This window comes from Schizophyllum commune (genome assembly GCF_000143185.2).
Source record: "Schizophyllum commune H4-8 unplaced genomic scaffold SCHCOscaffold_5, whole genome shotgun sequence".
Taxonomy (NCBI): domain Eukaryota; kingdom Fungi; phylum Basidiomycota; class Agaricomycetes; order Agaricales; family Schizophyllaceae; genus Schizophyllum; species Schizophyllum commune.
In genome coordinates, this window is record NW_026089542.1 from 2,582,119 (window position 1) to 2,602,614 (window position 20,496).

The 20,496-nt window shown below is 57.9% G+C and overlaps 11 protein-coding genes across 11 annotated transcripts; 4 read left to right on the forward strand and 7 right to left on the reverse strand.

Moving 5' to 3' along the window:
- Positions 1-4: 4 nt before the first annotated feature.
- SCHCODRAFT_02623709 (uncharacterized protein) lies at positions 5-6,134 on the reverse strand. The gene is made up of 6 exons (XM_003038130.2): positions 5,776-6,134; positions 5,530-5,719; positions 4,862-5,480; positions 2,386-4,805; positions 878-2,333; positions 5-825 (listed from the first exon to the last, which is right to left on the reverse strand). The coding sequence occupies exons 1-6, from the start codon at positions 5,977-5,979 to the stop codon at positions 411-413; spliced, it is 5,304 nt and encodes a 1,767-aa protein (XP_003038176.1). The 5' UTR covers positions 5,980-6,134; the 3' UTR covers positions 5-410.
- A 47-nt stretch (positions 6,135-6,181) lies between these two features.
- SCHCODRAFT_02623710 (uncharacterized protein) lies at positions 6,182-7,174 on the reverse strand. Its single transcript, XM_003038131.2, has 4 exons — positions 6,923-7,174; positions 6,772-6,869; positions 6,630-6,719; positions 6,182-6,580 (listed from the first exon to the last, which is right to left on the reverse strand). The coding sequence occupies exons 1-4, from the start codon at positions 7,125-7,127 to the stop codon at positions 6,413-6,415; spliced, it is 561 nt and encodes a 186-aa protein (XP_003038177.1). The 5' UTR covers positions 7,128-7,174; the 3' UTR covers positions 6,182-6,412.
- Positions 7,175-7,197: 23 nt separating this feature from the next.
- SCHCODRAFT_02540211 (histidinol phosphate phosphatase H) lies at positions 7,198-8,798 on the forward strand. The gene is made up of 3 exons (XM_003036779.2): positions 7,198-7,455; positions 7,511-8,038; positions 8,091-8,798. Exons 1-3 carry the CDS (start codon positions 7,297-7,299, stop codon positions 8,313-8,315), a joined length of 912 nt encoding a protein of 303 aa, XP_003036825.1. The 5' UTR covers positions 7,198-7,296; the 3' UTR covers positions 8,316-8,798.
- On the reverse strand, positions 8,180-8,900 carry SCHCODRAFT_02731133 (mitochondrial 37S ribosomal protein YmS18; the record flags this gene model as incomplete). Its single annotated transcript, XM_003038132.2, has 2 exons — positions 8,180-8,651; positions 8,724-8,900. The coding sequence occupies 2 exons, from the start codon at positions 8,898-8,900 to the stop codon at positions 8,463-8,465; spliced, it is 366 nt and encodes a 121-aa protein (XP_003038178.1). The 3' UTR covers positions 8,180-8,462.
- Positions 8,901-9,222: 322 nt separating this feature from the next.
- On the forward strand, positions 9,223-9,653 carry SCHCODRAFT_02500118 (uncharacterized protein; the record flags this gene model as incomplete). The annotated part of the gene is made up of 4 exons (XM_050343094.1): positions 9,223-9,306; positions 9,362-9,401; positions 9,464-9,558; positions 9,609-9,653. The coding sequence occupies 4 exons, from the start codon at positions 9,223-9,225 to the stop codon at positions 9,651-9,653; spliced, it is 264 nt and encodes an 87-aa protein (XP_050200677.1).
- A 169-nt stretch (positions 9,654-9,822) lies between these two features.
- On the reverse strand, positions 9,823-10,770 carry SCHCODRAFT_02747994 (riboflavin kinase; the record flags this gene model as incomplete). The annotated part of the gene is made up of 4 exons (XM_003038133.2): positions 10,401-10,770; positions 10,164-10,351; positions 10,006-10,108; positions 9,823-9,953 (listed from the first exon to the last, which is right to left on the reverse strand). The coding sequence occupies exons 1-4, from the start codon at positions 10,678-10,680 to the stop codon at positions 9,823-9,825; spliced, it is 702 nt and encodes a 233-aa protein (XP_003038179.2). The 5' UTR covers positions 10,681-10,770.
- Positions 10,771-10,849: 79 nt separating this feature from the next.
- SCHCODRAFT_02688116 (uncharacterized protein) lies at positions 10,850-13,460 on the forward strand (the record flags this gene model as incomplete). The annotated part of the gene is made up of 8 exons (XM_050346806.1): positions 10,850-11,082; positions 11,131-11,256; positions 11,312-11,378; positions 11,428-11,503; positions 11,550-11,820; positions 11,878-12,004; positions 12,058-12,394; positions 12,416-13,460. The coding sequence occupies exons 1-8, from the start codon at positions 10,858-10,860 to the stop codon at positions 13,458-13,460; spliced, it is 2,274 nt and encodes a 757-aa protein (XP_050200678.1). The 5' UTR covers positions 10,850-10,857.
- Positions 13,461-13,588: 128 nt separating this feature from the next.
- Positions 13,589-14,489, reverse strand: SCHCODRAFT_02667161 (RmlC-like cupin; the record flags this gene model as incomplete). The annotated part of the gene is made up of 3 exons (XM_003038134.2): positions 13,589-14,147; positions 14,199-14,339; positions 14,392-14,489. The coding sequence occupies 3 exons, from the start codon at positions 14,487-14,489 to the stop codon at positions 13,589-13,591; spliced, it is 798 nt and encodes a 265-aa protein (XP_003038180.1).
- Positions 14,490-15,161: 672 nt separating this feature from the next.
- Positions 15,162-15,737, reverse strand: SCHCODRAFT_01177785 (uncharacterized protein; the record flags this gene model as incomplete). Its single annotated transcript, XM_003038135.1, has 1 exon — positions 15,162-15,737. One exon carries the CDS (start codon positions 15,735-15,737, stop codon positions 15,162-15,164), a length of 576 nt encoding a protein of 191 aa, XP_003038181.1.
- Positions 15,738-16,469: 732 nt separating this feature from the next.
- On the reverse strand, positions 16,470-18,325 carry SCHCODRAFT_02623731 (WD40 repeat-like protein). The gene is made up of 4 exons (XM_003038136.2): positions 17,950-18,325; positions 17,785-17,901; positions 17,197-17,731; positions 16,470-17,147 (listed from the first exon to the last, which is right to left on the reverse strand). Exons 1-4 carry the CDS (start codon positions 18,266-18,268, stop codon positions 16,559-16,561), a joined length of 1,560 nt encoding a protein of 519 aa, XP_003038182.2. The 5' UTR covers positions 18,269-18,325; the 3' UTR covers positions 16,470-16,558.
- Positions 18,326-18,489: 164 nt separating this feature from the next.
- SCHCODRAFT_02623734 (Isocitrate/isopropylmalate dehydrogenase) lies at positions 18,490-20,316 on the forward strand. Its single transcript, XM_050345195.1, has 10 exons — positions 18,490-18,649; positions 18,708-18,829; positions 18,878-18,922; positions 18,971-19,064; positions 19,118-19,186; positions 19,235-19,366; positions 19,491-19,636; positions 19,689-19,754; positions 19,809-19,889; positions 19,960-20,316. Exons 1-10 carry the CDS (start codon positions 18,533-18,535, stop codon positions 20,183-20,185), a joined length of 1,098 nt encoding a protein of 365 aa, XP_050200679.1. The 5' UTR covers positions 18,490-18,532; the 3' UTR covers positions 20,186-20,316.
- The last annotated feature ends 180 nt before the right edge of the window (positions 20,317-20,496 follow it).

A 20,496-nucleotide genomic window follows, 5' to 3' on the forward strand; every position in this document is an offset into this window, starting at 1 on the left:
TTCCTCATGCTAACGCCTCATTTCATTTCTAGACTGTGAGTGTTACTGGTACAGGTGCAGTTCGTAAGCTAACTTACCCAGAGCTTTATACGACTAAGTAGTATGGTCCAACAATAATATGTGCGGATGCGTAAATAACTTGAATGTCATGCCATGCCATGCCAGGGAATACAGTAACACATGAAGTCGAACGAAGTAGGGGCGAAGGGGTGTAATTGAGGCCAACAGTCAATGGTGAAGCACTCGTATCCGGTCCTGTGACGAACCGTCTATCGAACAATGAGCCGTAAATCAGGCAAACAAGTATAGTGGAGGGGAGCAGGGAATATAACCACCAGTGAGTAGGCCCGCAGGACGCTGGGTGGTGTAACAATACTTGTAGTCTATGTTCACGTTCAGTGTACACGTATTCACGGGCGCCAGACCGAGTTTCTGTTGGGCGTGTACCCGCCGGGACTGCGCATGCGCGAGTGCACGGTGGACGCCGTTGACCGCGTTGGCGTCGCTGGACGCAGCGGCAGTGGCGAGGCTTCTGGGTCTGCGCGTCGTAGGAATTGCAGCGGTGTGAGGCCTGGGGAGCCATTGCCTCGGCTGGAGCCGGGGGATGACTTGAGTGACCGCGGACTATGTGCATCCGGAGAGACGATGGCGAAGGAGGGCAGCTCGCCTGGCTCGGGCGTGTGTGGTGAGCGCAGAGGCCGATCTGTGATCTCGGCAGCCTCGAGTAACGTCGCGGAGCTGATCCATTTCTCCTCTGCCTGCCCAGGTCGAGGGGGAGAGGTCTCTAGCACACGAAAGCTGTCCGCAAAGTGCTCCGAGATGAACCTGAAAACACTGCGTCAGCCCCGTAGACACAACCAACAAAGCTTTCACCCACTTCGACAACTCCGACCACCCACCACCCACGCGCACCATCACCGTCTGCGACCGCAGAATTCGACAGAAGCACAACTTCGGCTCCTGGTCGCCTATCCAGTATTTTCCGCTCTGGTCCTTGTACGTCTCCGTCAAACCCTCCACATTGATCCCCACCGGCAACTTGTTCACCACCTCGCCGACCGCGACATCCAGTTTGCTCTTCGGGTCCGCGACGTACCGCTTGCGCGGCGCAGCAGCCTTCTTCGTCGGCGTCGACACAGCACCGCGCGTGAGTGAGGAGATAGAGTTGCGGGGGCCGCTGCGCGCCCAGCTGGAGAGGGACGTCGAGGAGCGGGAGGGCACGCCAAAAGAGGACGCTGATGTCGGAACACCGAAGGAGGAGGCATCGGACATAACGCTGGGCGAGGAGCTACGCTTGCTCTGCGCAGTCTGCGCGCGCACGCGGGAAGTCGATGTCTTCTTGGCGACGGGCGACTCGGAGAGCGTGACGCTGTTGGTGCGCTGCCGCGACGCGAAGGTCGAGCTGAACAGGGACGAGCCAGATACGGAGCGCTGCGAGGACACGCTCGACATCCGGCTTGACGGCCGACTGGGGCGCGATGACCCAGAAACCACACGACGACCCCCGGGCTGCTTCGGCGGCAGCGTCGTAGGCGAAAGGAACTTTGAGCCCGCGGTATGCGACGTGCCCAAGTTACCGTACCCCTTGGTCTTTCCTCCGCCACGGGACACCGTGCTGCTAAGCGTCGATGTTCTTGAGTGCGAGCGGCTGGTGGCCGGCCCAGTCGAGCTATGCACCGAGCTCGCCACGCTGGCAGGCCGCGATCGCTTGCCGCCCACACGATCCCTCGCCATCTCCTCGAGCTCGCTCCATGTTTGCAGCACCCGCTCGTTCTCCGAGATCGCGCGAGGGTCGTTGGATACTAAGCGGAACTGGAGGGACATCTCGTCGACAAGCGAGCGCGTCGCATTGAGCCTCGTCAGCATCTGGTCGTCGGGACTGCCATTGGGCGGCTGGATGCGCGTAGAGATAGTCGCAAGTGGCGGGGAGGGGAAGCTATCGATATGCTCAAGCAAGTCACTGAGCGCATCGTCGCACTCCTTGATGCATTGCCCAAATTGGCGCAGCTTGTCTAGGTCCTGGACCAAAGCCATAGACTGCTCGACCTCCGTGCGCAGAGACCGCAGTTCCGCGTTCACCAGCGAGTCCTCAGCAGAGGCCGGAAGGGCTTCAACCTCCTGCTTGATCCCGTTGAACTGGGTGATGATGTGGTGGATCTGCTGGTCGCGCGGAAGTTGACTAGAGGACTTCGTCGTCGAACGTGCCAACTCGTTGATGCTGAGGGAGCGTAAACGTTGTCGCAAAGCCACAATCTGTGCCTGTAGCTCCTTCATCTCTGACGACATCTCCGGCGGCATGCCGCCAGAGGGCGCGAGACGGAGACCGAAGACATCTGTGTCATTAATGAGACACAATCATTTCACGCGATGGCTTTCAACACTTACCCTCCTCAAACGCGGGCATGAGCTTGAATGGAGGGCTCCGTTCAGCAGCAAGGCGAGCGGCCTCCGCTTCCTGCTTTGCGCGCTCTTGCCGTTCGACCGCAAGCTGTTCCTCCGTCTCCTTCAGGCGCGCCTCCATTGCCAGCCTTTCGCTCTCCAAGCGCTCCCTCTCCGCCTTCTCCGCCGCCAGACGCGCTTCCTCCGCCTCAGCACGCCGCCTCTCCTCCGCCTCTTGCTCTTCCTGCAACTTGCGCTGCTCCTCAGCAAGGCGCTCCTCCTCCTTGCGGGCCTCCTCTGCAGCAAGTAGCGCCAGACGCTCTTCTTCCTCGCGCTTGCGCTGCTCCTCAGTCAACCGTTCGTCCTCTTCCCGTTGCCTCCGCTCCTCTTCCAGACGCTCCTGCTCCAGTCGCGCAGCCTCAGCGGCTTCGGCGGCCTGGCGTTCCCGCTCCAATTGCGCCAACCGCTCGGCCTCCAGCCTGGCTTCCTCCAACCGCCGCGCCTCTGCTGCATGCGCGTCTGCTATGCGCGACACGAGGGCTTCGCCGTCGTTCTTGATGTCCATGAGCTTGGACTTGGCATCACTGAGTGCGCGCTTGCGACTGATATGCAAAACTTCCTGGGGAGATGTGCTGTGCGAATCGGCGGAGGCCTCCATCTCCTGCAAGATGTCTTGCAAAGGAGTCATGCAACGAGCAAGCGCCTCTTGGCGTGTAGCGAGCGTCTCCTGTACCTCCGCGCGCAAAGCCTCCAGGCGGTCAAGACAATCAGGTTGAGACGCGACACTGGACAATGTCGTCTTCAACGAGTCGATTTGCCCCGCGAAGGCGTCGATGTCATCCAGAACACCGATCAAGCGCGCATCGAACTCCTTCGCGCGGATAGCCTGGTTGAGATACTCCGCACGCTGGCGGAGGTTCTGGACTTCGCTACTCAGGCGCATCGCGTAGGAATTGCTGTCAGACCGAACGGCTTCGTCAAGCGTGGTCAAGTCGAAGGGAAGGTCGATGGAATGCTCGTCCTGGGTATTTGCGCCAAGTCGAAGGTCAGCTAATGACGGTCGCCGCTTGACAAAGGTGAATGCCTTCTTAACAGGTGAAGGCGCAGGCTGACGAGCAACGAAGGGTATCCGCGACGAAAGGCCGTTAGTGAACGTCGTGGCCGCCGTGTCGAGATCGTTAAGGGTGTCTAGCAGCTGCGCCCTGGACTCAGCGATGTTGTCGCCGTGAAGTTCGCCAGACAGAACATGGTTGGCGGCGCTCTGATAGCGCATCCGGATATCTTCAGCGCGTACGTGCAGGTCATTGAACTCGTCGCGAACCGAGGCCATCACAGTGCTCTGCTTCTGAATGCCCTCGAGCAACGTTGTCATGGTCTCCAGCTGTGCAGACAAGGTCTTCAGCGTAGACAGGCTACTAGTCAACCATTGCTGCATAGGCTCTTCCAGTGTCGCATTGAGCTGCGCGAGAGGTGCCTCGATCTGCTGGCTGCGAGCAACGACAAGCTCTTGCAGGTGTCTCCTGACATCAGCAGGTTGCACATCTTGCAAAGGTGTCGATGAGGGGCTCTCGGGTGTGGGGAGGCTGTTGCCGCCGCGAGACTCCTGGCGCCACTTGTACTTCTCCATCGACTCCTCAATCCTATGTCGCTGTTGCTCCAATTGGCGCAAATGGTCCTCCATGAGGCTCTTGATCCTCCTCGCTTCGCGAAGGCGTGCAACGCGTGCCGTGACCGACTTGCGTACTTCGTCTGCACGACTGCGCGTCTCCGCCAACTTCTGCACATTGGCCGCCGCCTCCTGGCGGAAAGTCGCGTCGATGCCGGGCTTGTCGGCATTTAGCAACGTCGCATGGGAACCCTGGATTGTGGTGGATGTCGCGACTGACGCCTTCTCGAGCTCTTCCAGGACGGATGGAAGGAGTGTGAGGTAAGCAGCATGCCGGGTGGGCTCGAGGCAGGCTTCCGACGAAAGATCTGGCGCGCTGCCGTCCGTCGAAGCTCCCGTAAATCCGTTCTCCAAGCGGTCAATGATAGATTCAAAGGTGCCCGACAGGTCTGAGCAGGATTTATTGAGCTCTTCGACCGCTTGCACCGCGCTCCAGCCTTCCCTATACTCCTTCGCAAGCTCAGCTACTTGCTGCACGATGTCAGTTGTTGAGTTGATCTCCGCTTCAAGGGCGTAAGCGATTGATGCGTTCGCCTCGTCCTGGTCAGGAAAGAGCGGATGACTCGGCCGCGGAAAAGAGCTAGTAGGTGCGGTGGGTCGACCCCTGTAGGCCATCCGCCGCAAGAGCTCATTCGAGCGCGTCGTGAACGTCTTGCTCTGAGCCTGCGTCGGATGCTGCAGCTTTGCCGTCTCAATCTCCTCGAGCAGCGTCTGCGCTCCATAGAGATCCTTCATCGTTTCGACATAAGTTTCGTCAGACCTAGGGTCGATGAGCTTAACGATGGACTACAAAGGACGATGACAGATTGACAGTACTTTCTCCATTGCATGACTACGTCCATGGCGAACTTGCCTACATCTTCCAACTCCGTTATTGCCCGTTCTTCAAGTCTGTCCTGTTCATCGAGGAGTTCTTCTGGTACAGGTCTTCGGCTCATGTCGATGAGCTTGTCCAGGACCTTCCCGGCGGCTGCCACTCGTCCATGGCGGAGGGCCGTTATTCGGCCAGTAAATTGTGCGGCCTCGCGATTTAGGTGTTCGACTTGCTTGAACCGAGTAACTCTTGATAGTTTCGAGATGGACTGGGAGTTTGACAGTGTTGATGACGCGATGGAAGTGATAGAGTTGCGACGTGGAGGTGCTGGCGAGCTCAGTGGGGAAGGAGTATGGGCCTCAGCAGCTTGCATAGTATCGTAGACGGATGCCGACCAGCGAGCACGAGCCTCGAGAAAGTTTGCAAGGTCCTCGATAATCTGCCGCCGCTCTTTCCACGAGGCAGACCGGTGTTCCTCCCATGTTAGCCTGACGCCGAGCAAGTCGAGCGAGTCGGAGCGATCCCGGAGGAGATGGAGTAGCTTGTCCAAAGCATAAATAGTCGTGAGCGTAATTTCAATGAGGTCGGTGTCTTGTGGCGAAAGGTTTCGTTGAGTCGCGGCTGTCAGGAAGTAAGCATCCGGGCGCCACGCATCAGGCTGGACACGCACCTTTGGTCAGCTTCCTGAGTTTCTGGAGCTCTCCCCTATCAAAGATCTCGGTCTCCTTCTCGATATGATCGTGCTCGGTCACCCATTCCTGCAGCTGCGCGCGCGTAGGGAGGCCGGGCACTTCCTCCGCGGAGGCCCGAATAGCGTCCAGGCCGACGAAGACGTCGATCGAAGGAAGCTGCTCGAGAAACTGAGGAAGTTCACATCAGATTGTGCGCTTGACCATCCGCACAAAGCACGCCTCACCTTAGTCTTCTCCTCGATCCACGCCTTCTTCACGCTGAAGGATTGTAATTCGATGACTTCATGGGATTCCAGCGCCTGCTCTTCTCCATCCACAGCCTGCTGTGGTCTGTCGCCTGCGGCTGCCGCATCTCCTGGGGGCGGTGGCAGCTGCTCAGAGCGCGCAGCAGGCTCTCCGGACGGGGAGGGAATCTCGGGCTGTGACATCTAGGGTGACAAGGGGGAACAGGGGTCGTGGTCGTGGATGGGGAAGACGTCGGCTAAGATATATGAAAGAGGCGGCAGCACTGCATAATCCTTTGACTCCCAATGTGAGGCAAAGGCGCGACGACGCAGCGACGACAACGTGTGAGCTAGGGCGCTTGCACGCTGTCACCCGATCTTTCGTCACTATTAGCGTGACGGTCACCGCATCGTCACAGGCAGTTCAACTTCAATTGAGCAGCAACGGACGCTATGCCGACCGCCGCTCTCCGAAGTCAACGCCCGCTCCGGACCCTTGCTCAATTGTGGTGTTGCCGTCTGACTCGATTTCGAGACGTCAGATCTTTCCGAGCGAACTTGCATGCATTTTACCAGACTGAAGAGATATACGTCGCGAGCAAGGAGTAGGGAGGGGAAGATACCAACGCAGCTATCATCAATCCGGACGTGCAGAGCGACTCTTCTTCAACTGACTCCGGTACATCTTCTCCCTCTTCTGCCGTTCCTTGTTGGCTCGCTCGAGCGCCTTGACTCGCTGTTTCTGCTCGGGACTCGCCTCGTTGCGGATGTCTGCAGACGACGCGGTCTCTATCACGTTATGCAGCTAGAAAGAATGAGCGACTGTGCCACATAGATAGTGAGCTGGCCCTCACCTTCCTCATGCACTCCTCAATATTCTGCGCCTGCGACCTGTGTGCTGTCGAAGTAAGGAGGATAGAGTCGGTAGCTCGTACATAGTGGGGCTACAAGGGGTCGGTATCACGGATCCGATGAACACAAGAAAAAACTGCTCACTGATTCTCTTAAGCGAGCGCCTGCCCATTGCGGGATCCACGATGAAGTGACACTGCACCGGAGTGTCGCTTTCGTGTTCACCTTGTTCACGTTCTGACCTGGTAATATGGAGTCAATCTGGAGGCCTAGTACAGGGCACAGACTCATGTACCGCCAGGTCCCGAGCTCCTCGAGAAAGTAATGTCGACCAGGTTCCTCGGAATTTCAACAGACTTGAAATCCTGCACCCAGCGCTTCGCATCGTTCATCTGTTCCTGTTCGATCAAAGCCCTATGTGGTGGCGGCTTTGCTAGACTACACGCTAGTCTGAAGGTAGGAGGAGACCATGCCGGCCGCAGAGTCCATGCCGCTCGCATACAACGAGTGGCATGAAGTCGAACATGGTGGCGGAAGAGAAGTGACATCCCCGGCAAGCGCCGGGCCGGCGCGAGTGGCGATATCCCATCATCTCGTCGATCGTCGCGGACTGGGCCTCAGTCGCATTCCCCTACTCGTTCCCTCGACGTCTCCTCACCACAAGCCGCCATGCCCTTCAGCCACCACTCGCACTCGGGCCAGTTCTGCAAGCATGCGAAGGGGACGCTGGAGGAGGTCGTGCAGGAGGCCATACGGCAGAAGTTCCAGCTCTTCTGCCTCACGGAACATGTCCCGCGATACCGCGAGGAAGACCTCTATCCCGAGGAGGTGAAAGCGCTTCACCCACAGTATACTGCTCCAGGTCTCACACACATCCGTCCAGCAAGGCACCTCCCTGCATGACCTCTCCTCGCAATTCCAAGCCTTCCTAGAGGAAGCCCACCGTCTGAAGAAGCTCTACGCGCCTCAAATCACCATCCTTGTTGGTCTTGAGACCGAGTACATCACCGACATCGACCTCGCGAAGATCGAGGACCTACTACGCGAACATCCCAGAGAAATCGAGCTCCTCGTCGGCTCCGTCCACCATGTCAACTCCATACCCATCGACTTCGATAAGGACACCTTCGAAGGAGCCCTCAGCGGCTTCGACTCGTCCAAGGACTTCCTCGGCTCGTATCTAGACTCGCAATACGAAGTGATGCAACGACTGAAACCAGAAGTTATCGGCCACTTCGACTTATGTCGCCTCTATACGCCTAATCAGAGGCTGGACGAACACGAGAGCGTCTGGGGCCGAGTACAACGGAACATTCAGTTCGCTATCGGGTACGGCGCGCTATTCGAGATCAATGCGGCGGCTTTCAGAAAGGGATGGAGCACCGCTTACCCAGGGAAGGAGGTCCTGCAGGTGAGCATGAATGGTTCAAGGATATTCATGACTCCGCCGACGAGCTGTGCAGTACATCCTCGCAAACAAGGGCCGCATAACGTTGTCAGACGATAGCCATGGTCCGCAAGCCGTAGGCCTGAACTATACGAGAATGAAGAAGTACCTTCAAGGGAACGGGGTCAAGGACGTCTGGCGCTTACGACAGTCAAGTTCGCCGAATGTGGCAGGGCGGTATGTAGAGGCTGTCTTGGCGGACAACGTCTTCGACAATCCATTTTGGGTGGGCCGAGAATAAAGCCAGTGAAGAGTCGATGGGTTGAAGCAGGCGACGTAGAGCAGGAGGCAGCGCGCTGCGCCAACGACGATCAATAGCAATGTAGCATAGGCAGCGCACCATGCTGTGAAGTAGTCTACCAAGACAAGAGAACAGGGAGTAAACCTTCTAGACCCTCGGCTTCTTCCCTCTGGTACCACCAATCTTGAGGGGCGTGCTGTCGATCACGTACTTGACGTGGGGTCTAATCTTCTCCCCCTCCGCGGTGAGGAAGGCCGTTTGCACGGCTTGCCTGCCCTTTCCGAAGCCTGCGAGGTTCAGCTCGATGTGGATGCCTGAGTGACCCTGTGATTGGGCCTTCTCGATGAGGTCCTGTACGTATTGACAATCCGTCAGTACGCCCTTCAAGTGCAAAACAAACAGACGCACTTCCATCATCTTGAACGACTGCACCGCACACTGATATCCCGCCTCGTATGTCTTCCTCCCCGAGCGCTTGAACCCGACACTCCCGCCCGTCCACGACCCGATCGGCTCGCCATTCTCGCGCGTCAGCGTCACGATCGTATTCCGGAAGCTGCGACAGTGCAGAATGTACCGCGGCATCCTGACTTCGGGCGTAGCAGCCGCTGCCTGCTTGCCCGACGTCCCTGCATGTCTGCCTCGCCCGCTGGCAGAGGTAAGGCTCGCGAGCAGCTGGTCGTATTCTTTAGGGACGTTGCTCTGAGTCGTGGATGCGGTAGAGGTCGAAGGGGATGGGGTAGTGGCAGTCCCAGTCAGGGGAGTGACTGTCGCCTGCTGCGCGCGGCATGCCGTGGTGTGCAGGGAGCGGCGGAGCGTCTGTAGCGGGCGGGCGGCGCGTAACATGGCGGCGTCCAGGAAGGGCGAGCGTGTCACGTGCTGGCAAATGGGCGCCCGGCGTAAACAAATGGATACAACGGGCCCGGGCCCGATCCCGAGACTCTCCTTCCTCACCGACGACTCCGCCTCCGCGCTGCCTGCAACCATGAGCGTGAGTGTGCTGTGGTGTTCACCGTGGAGAGAGTGTTGCTGAAGGACCTCTGTAGCTCTCGACCTCCGTCTACAACGTGTTCTTCAAGCGCAACAGTACGCATCGAATGCGGTTCACTCTCGATCCGCAATGAACTAAACTCCCTCCCCTCCTCCAGGCGTCTTCGCGTCCACGGTCTTTGCCGGCGCGTTCTTCTTCGGCGTGGGCTTCGACTCGCTTGTGCAGTCGACTTATGACAAGTGGAATGCAGGGGTGCGTGGTGTGATATTCCAATCGAACGCAACCGCTAATTCCCTTCACAGAAGCAGTGGAAGGACATCCGTCACAAATACGTTGAGGAGGAGTAGACAGCTTCTGAGCGACCTATAGACCTTCCTTCACCCTGGCATCCACGCATAGTTGTCCCCATACGCCGCCCGGAGTGGTGCCGCTGGCCTTGCAAAATTACAATATTCTAAATTCCGTTGCGAGCCTCTACACATCCTCGAAATCTTGCCTCTACCGGACAATATCCAACTACGCGTCTACGGGAGCGAAGAACTCAGTACCGTCGGGTCCTTTCCTGAAGTTCTCCCAGCGCCACGCGGGTCTGTCTAGCGAATGAATGGCGACCTGTTTGTCCGTCTCGATGTCTGCTATTAGTAATTCTGATCACGAACGTCAGTGCGACGTGCGCAACTCTTGCAATTACAAACTCACCTTTCGAGACGTAGTCCAGCTCAGGCCTGATGTACCCAAGTACCACGGCACGCATCTCGTAGCCGTAGAAGTCGGTAGGGAAGTCGTGCATGATGTGGATCTCCTGCAGGCGTTATCAGTACTCTTGTACCCATAATAGTAGATGAATCGATACTGACGCAGGTCAGCTTCTCGTTCTTATAGTACGGGTTCCATCCCATACTCATAGCCATAGGTAGCACCTGCCTGTCTTCCTTCCTCCACGATGAGGAAGCGTCGGCGGGTGGGATCACTTGGGCGTAGCCAAAGTAGACACCTGGCTTCGCGACAGTGCTCAATGGTGTGATGGACTCGTCCGGGAGGTTGGCTGTACTTTCGATCAGCGACAGGACAGGGGAGGGGCATGTACCACGCACCTGTCGGACATCCCAGGTCCTTCCCTCCTCGCCCAAATCCCCTCTGCACCGGGCCCTTGATATGTATGGGGAAGTACCCCTCCGGCCCCGTGTCCTTCCCCACAATCTTCGCTCTCGAGGATCGGAAGCTCTCAGTCGATACCTTCGCTGCAGGATGTGACAGCGCAGCCTGTAACTGCGCTGCCGTCGGCGTGGCGGCGCCCGACGTCGGTACGGAGGATCCTGGTGTCAAGAGGCTTTGCTTGCTGGGTTCTGGCGCGGGAGCAGCCATATCAGACATAGAAATAGGAGATGGAGGTTGGGATTGAGTGTAGTTATCGCGGCGGTGGCTAACAAGCGCCCATCTAAGCCTTATCCTGATGAGTCGATGGGGCTGACAGTGATGACGGATCCCGGCCCGGAACGCCGGTCATTGTCCCCGTGCTTGAACAACTTCAAGCGCGCCTTACTTTCGACCATGGAGGTCGAACATGCGCTGGCTTCACCTCAACTCCCCTTCCTGCTATCTAGAGACTCTGATGAGAACGCACAGAATGACAACCGCGCTCCTGATGTTGCGGGTAGACCTTCAACAGCTGAACTCGTCGAGCGCGCGATCGCCTCAAATCACGCACAGAAGGAAGTTGTAGCGGCCCAGCTCGATCGGTTGTACAGCGAGTTGGAGCAGCTCACTGATGCACTGGTACGTGCCTCTACTTTTGGGCTTTACTGGTGGCTAACGCAAGCACAGGCCGCAGTAGAGGCGCAAGATATCACCGATACACCACCCGAGGAAGTCGAGCCTGTAACATGTGTACAAGCGCCAGGTGCCTCTCGCCCTGCAATGTACTTCCAGCAGAATGAGTTCACGAAGAAGGTATGTGGTCCTCCCCAGTACCTTAGTGAAAGCTCACTCACTAAGTAAACGCCAGGACTCCCCTTTCGCCGCAGACGCTGGTGAGCGCAACCTATATCTATCGTTGATCACACCCAATAGCCGTGCGTGTATCTCTTGCTGAACAGCATCCTTCTACTAACGGCAATGAAGTCAGCAAACGAGAGATGGACCTTCTGATGAAGGAAGTCGCGCGAGATTGGGACCGAGTCCGCGCCAAGGAAGCAAAGTACGACCGCTAATGCTCATTACAAACCCCAAACTGACCCCCGTAGCAACATTCAAGGTGCAAAGTCCCCCGTCGATAACGACGCCGCCCTCGGCTTGTTGGACTGGACGGGTATCACCGAGAAATTCAACTCGAGTAACAACCAGGCGCAGAAGCGCAAGCAGGAGGAGCTGCGCTTCTCTTACATCACTGCTGCGAAGTACAGCAACAAGTCGGCATGGTCTGCGAAGGAGAAGACAAAGTTGCAGACGCTCGTCGAAGGGTATCGGGCGCGGAACGAGGCGGTGGATTGGGCGAAGGTGTCCGATGAGCTTGGGGCAAGTCTGTGCTTGAAATGAAGTTGACCACCTCCGGCTGACCAGTCTTGACCACAGACGCATCGGCTACCCATGGACTGTATGAGAGCCGCACAACCCCGGCAGCAGTTCCAGTGGACCCCCGACAAGGACCAGCTACTGCAGCAGAACGTTTTGCGCTGGGGTGACGACAACTGGTCTACAGGTATGCCCTTCCTCCATCTCCCTCCTCACATGTTACTCATGCCGCTCCCACAGTCGCCTTTCACACTTCCCCCCACCTCAACGCTACACAGGCCGCCACCCGCTACAACCGCCTCAACCAAAAGAGCGGGCGCTGGTCCCCGACGGAGGACAGGAGGCTGCGCGAGGCGCACCGGCTGTTCGAGGGCGCGTACATGCAGATCGCGACGTATCTGGAGGGCCGGACGAATGAGCAGTGCCGGGATCATTGGAATGATATCAAGGATAATCCGAAGAAGAGGAAGAAGATGGCGGGGGAGGGGCAGAGTCAGGCGGGGTCGGCGAGTGGAACACCAGGACCCACGAGGGGGACGCCAGGACCGACAAGTGGGACGCCGGCGCCTGCGGAAGGGTCGGCTGGTGCGGGTGACAGAGCGAGCGACGAAAGGCCAGCAAAGAGGAGGAAGACTGCGGCGGCTCCGAAGACGACTGCGCAGGAAGCGCCCCCGACGTCGTCCTTACCTGCAGTCGACTTGATCGATCCATCGCTGCGAGCCCTGATCCCCAACGCATCGCCCGTGGCGTCATCGTCTTCGTCAACCGCGGTAACGAGCAACGGACCACCAGCATCAGGCAAACCTACCGAAGTATCAGCAACTCACAATACCGAGATTACCACACCAGCCGAGCCACCAGTCAAACCCAAGCGTCCTCGGGGCCGCCCTCGCAAGGTGCCCCCGCCACCACCCGCGGATGCAGTGGCTGCGCAAACGGCCACCACCACCGCTGCTGTTCCGTCTACCTCACAGGCTGCAGCGTCGGCCTCTCGGCCTGCAACGCCTGCCTCTCAGCCTGCGCCATCCACGGTGCAGCCTACGACGTCCACTTCTCAGCCTTTGACAGCCCAATCGATTGCGACCTCACAGCCTCAATCCTTGAACACGGATAACGGAGCGCAATCAGCTGACGCCACCGCGCCAGCTGACCCCTCCGCCGAGTCCGCAGACATGCCCGCAGTGCGCGGTCGAGGGAGAGGCAGAGGTCGTGGACGGGGTCGCGGTCGGGGAAGAGGTCGGGGTGGGGCTGCTCGCGCGGCGTCGCCAGTCCAGGATAGCGAAGACAATGGCAATGCTGGAGCTATTAGCGCGCACAGTGAAATAGCGCATGGCGACACCTCGCCAGCGAATGCACCATCCGAGGCACCCCGACGTAGTGGGCGCGCACGGAAGGCTGTCTCGTACGCATTCGTCCCCGAAGAGGAGGAGGAGTCAGAAGATGAGGTACAAATGCCCGTTAGAAAGCAACCGCCAGTAAAGGAGCCTCCGACGAGACGAGGGCGGAAGAAAAAGGTCGATGGCGCAGCGGCGCAAGAGGCCTCGGGCTCGGCGCAGGTTGAGGGTGATCCGACGCCTTCTGAAGCTGCTGCACACCCACCCGTCAGCAGGAGCGGTATGAGCATCGCATCTTTGCTCAACTGAGGAGAGTTCCTCCGTGACCGACAACTTGCATCTCCACCGGACCCATCACGCAAGCGAAGGACCATATTACTATACATCTTTTATCTATCATATACAACACCGCAACATGTCCCAAAACCAGTCAGAAACTACTCCTGCAAATCGAAGAGCACGATCTCTGCCGAGCGATCCCCCGTATTCTCCACCGCGACGTCGATACCGCCAGGCGGGAAGTGCAGGTACGCCCCATCGCCCTCCCTCAACTCCAGCTGCTCGTCTCCCGCTTTGAACTTCACCGTGGCCCCCGTCGCCTTCCCCGTATTATACCCCGACGTCTGGACGACGTGGATATACCCCTTCGTCCCCGACATCGCCTGCGACACCGTCCTCCCCTTGCTCAGCAGCGTCGCGTACATCGTCAGCGGGCTATGCACGGGTGCGGGGCCCTCTGCCTCGCGCGCCTCCGATACGCCCTGCGAGCCCACCGGTGCGACAACACGCGCCCACTTGTCCGTCTTGTCTGCGTCGGAGAAGTTGCGGGTGTAGTACTTGGGCTGAAGGCGTGGGGTGGAGGGGAAGGACCAGATTTGGAGGAAGTGGACTTCGGCAGGGCCGTGCGCTTTCTCGGAGTGGAGGATGCCAGTGCCGGCGGAGGTGAGCTGGAGGGCACCGCGGGAGAGGACTTCGGTGTTGCCCATGGAGTCTTGGCTGAGAGGTAGTTAGTACGTGGAAGTGGGAAAAGGGAAAGGAGATACGTACTGTGCGAGCTGACCGCTCACGACATACGAGAAGATCTCGAATTCTTGGTGCCCATGAGTGCCGAAGCCGGTATTGGGCGCTACACGATCCTCATTTATGACGCGCAGGGCACCGTGTTTCTGATGTGTGCGATCGCCGTACCTGCGTTTCGTGAGCAAGTAGAAGGAGGATGGAAAGAGAGGGAGGGACGTACGATGCGAAAGAGAACGTATGGAACGTCTTCAGCCACCCATGGTCTGCACCGCCGCGCTCGTGGCTAGGGCGGGGTACGATTTTCACGCCAGAGCTCATGTTCGTAGATTTGGTCGAATAGCGTGCAAGTCCTCTAGAAGAGACTGCGAGTTGTTTGCGCAGAACTGTGTTGAACGACAGCTTGTCGGAAGAATGCAAAGCTCAGGAAAAGTAAGGTTTGAGGCGAGGGGCAGCGCCCTTATATATGGCGAAGGTGACAGTTGGTGTTGCAAAGCATCGTAAGGCGTCGTTGGTCGCCATAGCCAGTGTTCGACAGGGGATTGTCAATCGCTCTCTCAAAAGGCAACGATTCGCCCACGACTGCCAGGCGCTTACGAAGTTCAACCGCGTCAAGCGTGAGCGTGACTAAGCTCTGTCACAGCTTCAATTCACGTTGACCACGACACAGCAGTCATAGGCTCCTATACCCAGCTCCTAACGTACATTTGTAAGTCTGTGCTCCCTGCTCAGGTGAGCTCTTCCTCACATGCATCTTTCTTTGATAGCACTGAAGCGCACTTCGGCTCTGCGCAACTAAGCAGTTGCGCTCACAACATGTAACTGATTGCGAACGTATTCCACGTATCACTCCAATCACGATGCAGATATCAGGAAAGGGACTGAACGAAAAGCAGCATGACATAACATTCGAAAGCTTGACAGTATCATTGTTATTCAGAACAGGCCGAAAAACATAAGTAGGAACCTTGCTCACCTTGATTAGACAGCTCCCTAAAAGAACACACCCTGATCAATGACCCTTGGGTAGGGCGCTGTGCCGGGAGGGTATGGCCAATAGAGAAGGATGGCGTCACTGAACTCCTTTTTTGACTGAACGTCGAGGACGCCGGCCTCGACAAGATCGGACGCGAGCGTCAACGCCCACATTCGGCATCCTTGGCCAACGGCATCAAACTGATACCGGTCGCGGCGCTTGTCGACAATGGGTTTGAGAACGTGAGCAAGGGTAATTCCCTCGGACACGCTGACGGTGACCACGCAAGCGGCGTTCTTCTCGACGCCGTAGGGTTTGTCGGTTAAGACAACCACACCGGGCGCAGAAACGTCGAGGGGGATCACCTCCAGGCGGACGGAAGAAGCATCGTCGAGCTGGAGGTAAATCGACCAGTGGTTGGTCGGAGGAACATCGCCAGCGCCCTCGTTCCTCTCGTTGGGATCGGCGACAAAATGGATCGCGGAGATGGTCTTCCCTAGTGAACTTGAGGTGAACTCGCGCGTATGCCAATGGGCACGGTTGGTCGCAATATGCTCCTGGACAGAGCCCACGAGATCCTGAGTGGACGACATTGATGTGGGCGGATGGGGGTTGGGGATAAAGGCAGCTTCTTTCCTGGCGCACCTCCAAGTCTTATATACGCGGCAGCATTTGAAATAGATGTTTGAGGCGCGCGCCATCCGCTCAGCCAATCCCGTAGAAAACGCCATATATGAGTCAGTGCGAGTAGCCTTCATGATGGCCCAGGCCAGAGCACCGAACACGCCTTTCAGGCGCACAAGCAACGCCGCCGCTGAGGCGGTGGACCCAATGAAAAAGGCCGGTGGGGTGGCAACGGCTTGGAAAACCGTGCTTCGATGGACAGTCTCAAATGAAGTACTAGAGCTTGGCACAGCTTGCCACCTGCAGCGTGGCGCGCCCATGTCTGGCAGTAGTGGGCGCCAAACCTCGGCGCTCTGCCCCAGCCGCCCTGATATCAGATGGAAGAACAGACCGACTTACCTGGCATATAACAAGGTTGCGCTCGCCGGCTTACACAAGATAGTAGTGCGTCGGAGGACGATGATACGTACTGGTTTGACGACGAGGTGAGGGAATAAGCTCCGCACCGCTTCCGGGCGCGTCGTCTGTAGGCGAGGGCTGTTTGGGATGTGTCGTCGGTGTAGCGGAGAGCCGACTCGTTGAAGGGCTTTTCCGGTGACATGATTTCCTGAGTCAAGCAGTCGCCAAAGTCGCGATCCAGTTCTTTGCGGCAAATGCCGAGTGCTTGCCACAAAAGGCCAGTCTCCAAGCTTCGCCCTGATTAAATCACAATAGCATCGTTGTGGATTCCAAGCACATGTACGGCAGTAGCTTCCATTGACATGCAACAAGTACAGCACGCACACACAAATTAATCCCTTGCCCAACTCCACGTCCACTCCGAGTCCGTAGGATCCGCTCGGCACTGTCGATACCGCGCGACGTCTGGCCGCCAAACTCTCACAGTCCCATCGTCCGCACACGTCGCCAGCGAGTCCCTTGCCCAGCTGACCGCGCCCACATCTCCCACCTGCCCCTTCAGCTCTACGCCAGCAACTGACGCACTCCCTGGCCGCCCTGCATTCGCCACATCATACAAGAAGGCCCTCCCTTGACCGCCAGTGCTCCCACTCGCCAGCCACCGCCCGCAGGGGGACAAGTCCAGCCCGAGGTAGAAGTTGTTCGTCTGCATGCGGTCGTGCGCGCAGCTGAAGGGCAGCGGGTCGAGGGTGTGGGCAGAATAGGTGTGAATGCGCGAGTCGAGGCCGAGGGCGAAGAGCAGGCCGGAGGTGGGCCCATGGCCGGAGACGATGCTTGCGATGCCGCGGGGCCGGCGGGCGCCTTGGGAGATGGTGGGGTCGGTGGGAGATATGAGGAGTGGTTCGGAGATTTCGATTGGCTTGGTTCGCTTGGTGCGTCGGGCTGGCTTGGGGTCGCGGAGGTCCCAGTAGCGGAGAATCCTGGCCGGACATGAGCAAAAGTCCGGGACAGCAGGATATAAGGACTCACCCGTCGGCAGACCCGCTGCTAAATAAGGCGTAGGGCATCGTATCCGTGTACGCCAAGCTCGTGACGCCTTTCGGCATAGGCGGCGACTTCGCCTTCCTGCCTTTTGGCTTCTGCGAGGACTCTTCGTGCGCGCGAACGATGCTCTTCACGGGCGTGAGCGACCCATCCTCGTTCCGTCGCTCTGCAGCCCGCAAATCCCAGATATGAATGCATCCGTCACGCCCGCCAGTCGCCAGAATATCACGGTGAGCGGGATCCCATATGGATGTCTTGACGGTCGAGACATGAGCGCGTAGCGTGCAGACGAGTTCGGCTGTCGTGACGTTGCTGATGTGGGTACTGAGATCGCCGCCGGAAGTGGCCAGTAGTGTGTCCGTCGCATCCCATCTGAGGCTGAAAATGCCGTTTGTGTGAGGGCGCAGGTTGGTGCGCTGAGGTTCGGGATCCCATGGATCGCGCGGAGCGGTCTTGATGATCTGAACGCTGCCCTCCTCCGTTGCAACGGCAAGTACCGACTCTTCTCCTCGTCTAGATTCTGATACGTGTTAATGAGCTAGAAATTAACCAGATGCAGCTGTGAGCACGCACTGTTGGTATACTCGCAAGCGTACGGTGGAATGACATTCCCCGTGTCCTCAGATCGACATGTGTATACGTCTGTCTTCGATGACGATACGAACGTCTGCAGGATTGGGCGAGTAGAGTCTGTACATCATGTCAGAGCAAGCATCGAGTACTACAAATTGAACGCACAGCTCTGCACGCCCCAGGTCTGTCTTTGTCTCGAGCTCTCCAGCAGCTGATTAGGAAGCCTGACGCGACAGCGTGGAGCCCTGAAAACATCCTCTTCCTCGCTGCTCTCATCTTCATCGTCGGACGAGTCGGAGGATATCCTTGGGCGTTTGTTCGCAAAGAAGAGATCGGAGGTACCAGGCCTTCTCTTCTTCTCGCTGGCTCGGGGTGTTGGCAGGAAGGTCGTGGTCTTCCTGTGCGTGGGCGTCACTGCCTGCTCTTCGTTGACGCGGTCATGGAGAACAGGACGCGCAGGTGAGGAGGATGGGCTGGGTAGCATGTTGTAAGGCTGAGTCTGGAAGGTATATGTTACGGCTTCGCGCAATGCTCAGCGTCGGATGAAGCGTGCGCCTGGACGCGAGCAAGTGGCGAGATGGTGTCGGTAAACAAGCCACGCAAAGACGCATCACCAGGTCACGCGACCGCGTTTGATCGGACCTGCTCGCCCGAATCCCGTCCGGTCCGATCGTTCCTGCAGATCACTGAAGTCGTGCTGCTTGACTTCATCCTCACCTCACCTTCCATTGCCCTCTAACCCTCCAAAATGCTCAGGCAATCCTTGCACATGCTGCGCCCTGCACGCGCTATGTCGACGGCCGCGAAGTCGTCACTCAAGATTGGTGTCATTCCCGCGGATGGTGTGGGCAAGGAGGTGATCCCGGTAAGTAATGCTGCATTCGCGCGTTGATTATGGCCGGGTAGGCTGATGCGGACACAAGGCAGCTGAACAGGTCATCTCTGCTCTTGGATCGGACATTCCGAAGCCGGAGTTTATCCCCTTGCTCGCGGGATGGGAGACCTTCACCAGGACAGGCGTCGCATTGCCGGAGGAGACTATCGAGTGCGTAATGCTCTCCATTCCGGAACAGCTGGCCCTCATCACTCGTAGGGTCTTGAAGTCCGAGTGCGACTGTGCTCTGTTCGGTTCCGTTAGGTGTGTGTACTGCTTCTCCATGATATCATGTTCTGAACAATAGACCAGCTCTCCTTCTAAGAAGGTCGTTGGCTACTCCTCCCCTATCGTCGCTCTGCGCAAGGAGCTCGACCTCTACGCTAACATCCGACCTGTCCTCTCGGTACGTCGCCACTGTAGTACATCCCCCCGTTGCTCACTGAACCATCTGGAAAGGTGGCGCCTACGCCGGAAGCCAAGCCTGACGTCGACCTCGTCGTGGTGCGCGAGAACACTGAATGCTTGGTGCGTGCATCAATATGTTCAGTGTCATGGAATCTGACAGCCTCGTAGTACATTAAGCAGGAGGAGTCTTCGCATGGACCGAACGGACGTGAAGCACGCGCCACACGCCTCATCACCGAGCGGGCATCGTCCCGCATCGGTAAAATGGCTTTTGAGCTCGCGCTCCAGCGACCTGCCAAGGTATGTCTTTGTTACTCTCTACATGACCTCTGCGCTGTCTGCCATACATTTGTGCGCTTTTGATCACAAAAACTCTAACATTATTCACCCTCTATCCTTCGTATGCTAATGCACATTTCTGCAGCAACTGCACATCATTCACAAGTCAAATGTCCTGTCCGTCACCGATGGTCTCTTCCGCGAGACCGTCCGAGCCGTGCCCCTCAAGGCGGAGGGCAAGTACGACAGCGTCAAGGTCCTCGAGCAGCTTGTCGATAGCGCTGTTTACAAGTATGTCTATTGCATGACCTTCTTTAACCTTGGACCTAATCACATTCTTCAGGCTCTTCCGTGACCCACGAGAATTCGACGTCATGGTCGCGCCCAACCTCTACGGCGACATCCTCTCGTACGTGTTCTTCTGCCAATCGTTACCCTCACGCGTCTGAATCTCCCTATCCAGCGACGCCGCGGCCGCCCTCGTAGGCTCCCTTGGCCTCGTCCCCTCCGTAAACGCCGGCGACAACTTCGTCATGGGCGAGCCGTGAGTGCTAGCGCCTGGCGCTTATTCTTCCATGCACCACTCTTTTGCTAACCTTACTCCTCCCTTCCAGCGTCCACGGCTCTGCGCCCGACATCGCCGGGCAGAACATCGCGAACCCGATCGCCTCCATCCGCTCCGCGGCCCTCATGCTGCGCCACATGGGCTATGCCAAGGGCGCGGACCGCATCGACAAGGCCGTCGACACCGTCGTGCGCGAAGGCAAGGTCGCGACGCCGGATGTGGGCGGGAAGAGCACGACGAGGGAGGTGGTGGATGCGATTACGCGCTTGATCTAGGCGTGCGGGGTGTAGTACTACTACTAGATGAGTGTATACTTGTGATCTGTCTATGAGCACTGGATGATCTATCAGAGCTACTAGAGTCGGTTATAGACGCATGCAGCGTGGGTTGGGGATCCGCGGGTCTGGCGCGCTTGCCCTGCCGCGGTGCTGCCGCGTGAAGGGGGGAGGGTCGAGCCTCGCTTCACGCGGCAGGGGCGAGCTACGGGGGCCGTCATGGGATGCTGCAGGTGGCGCCTGGACATCGCTGCTAAGGTGTCTGGACACTGCTGCTAATTGTGACCCAAGAGGATGCTTGCCAATTGAGA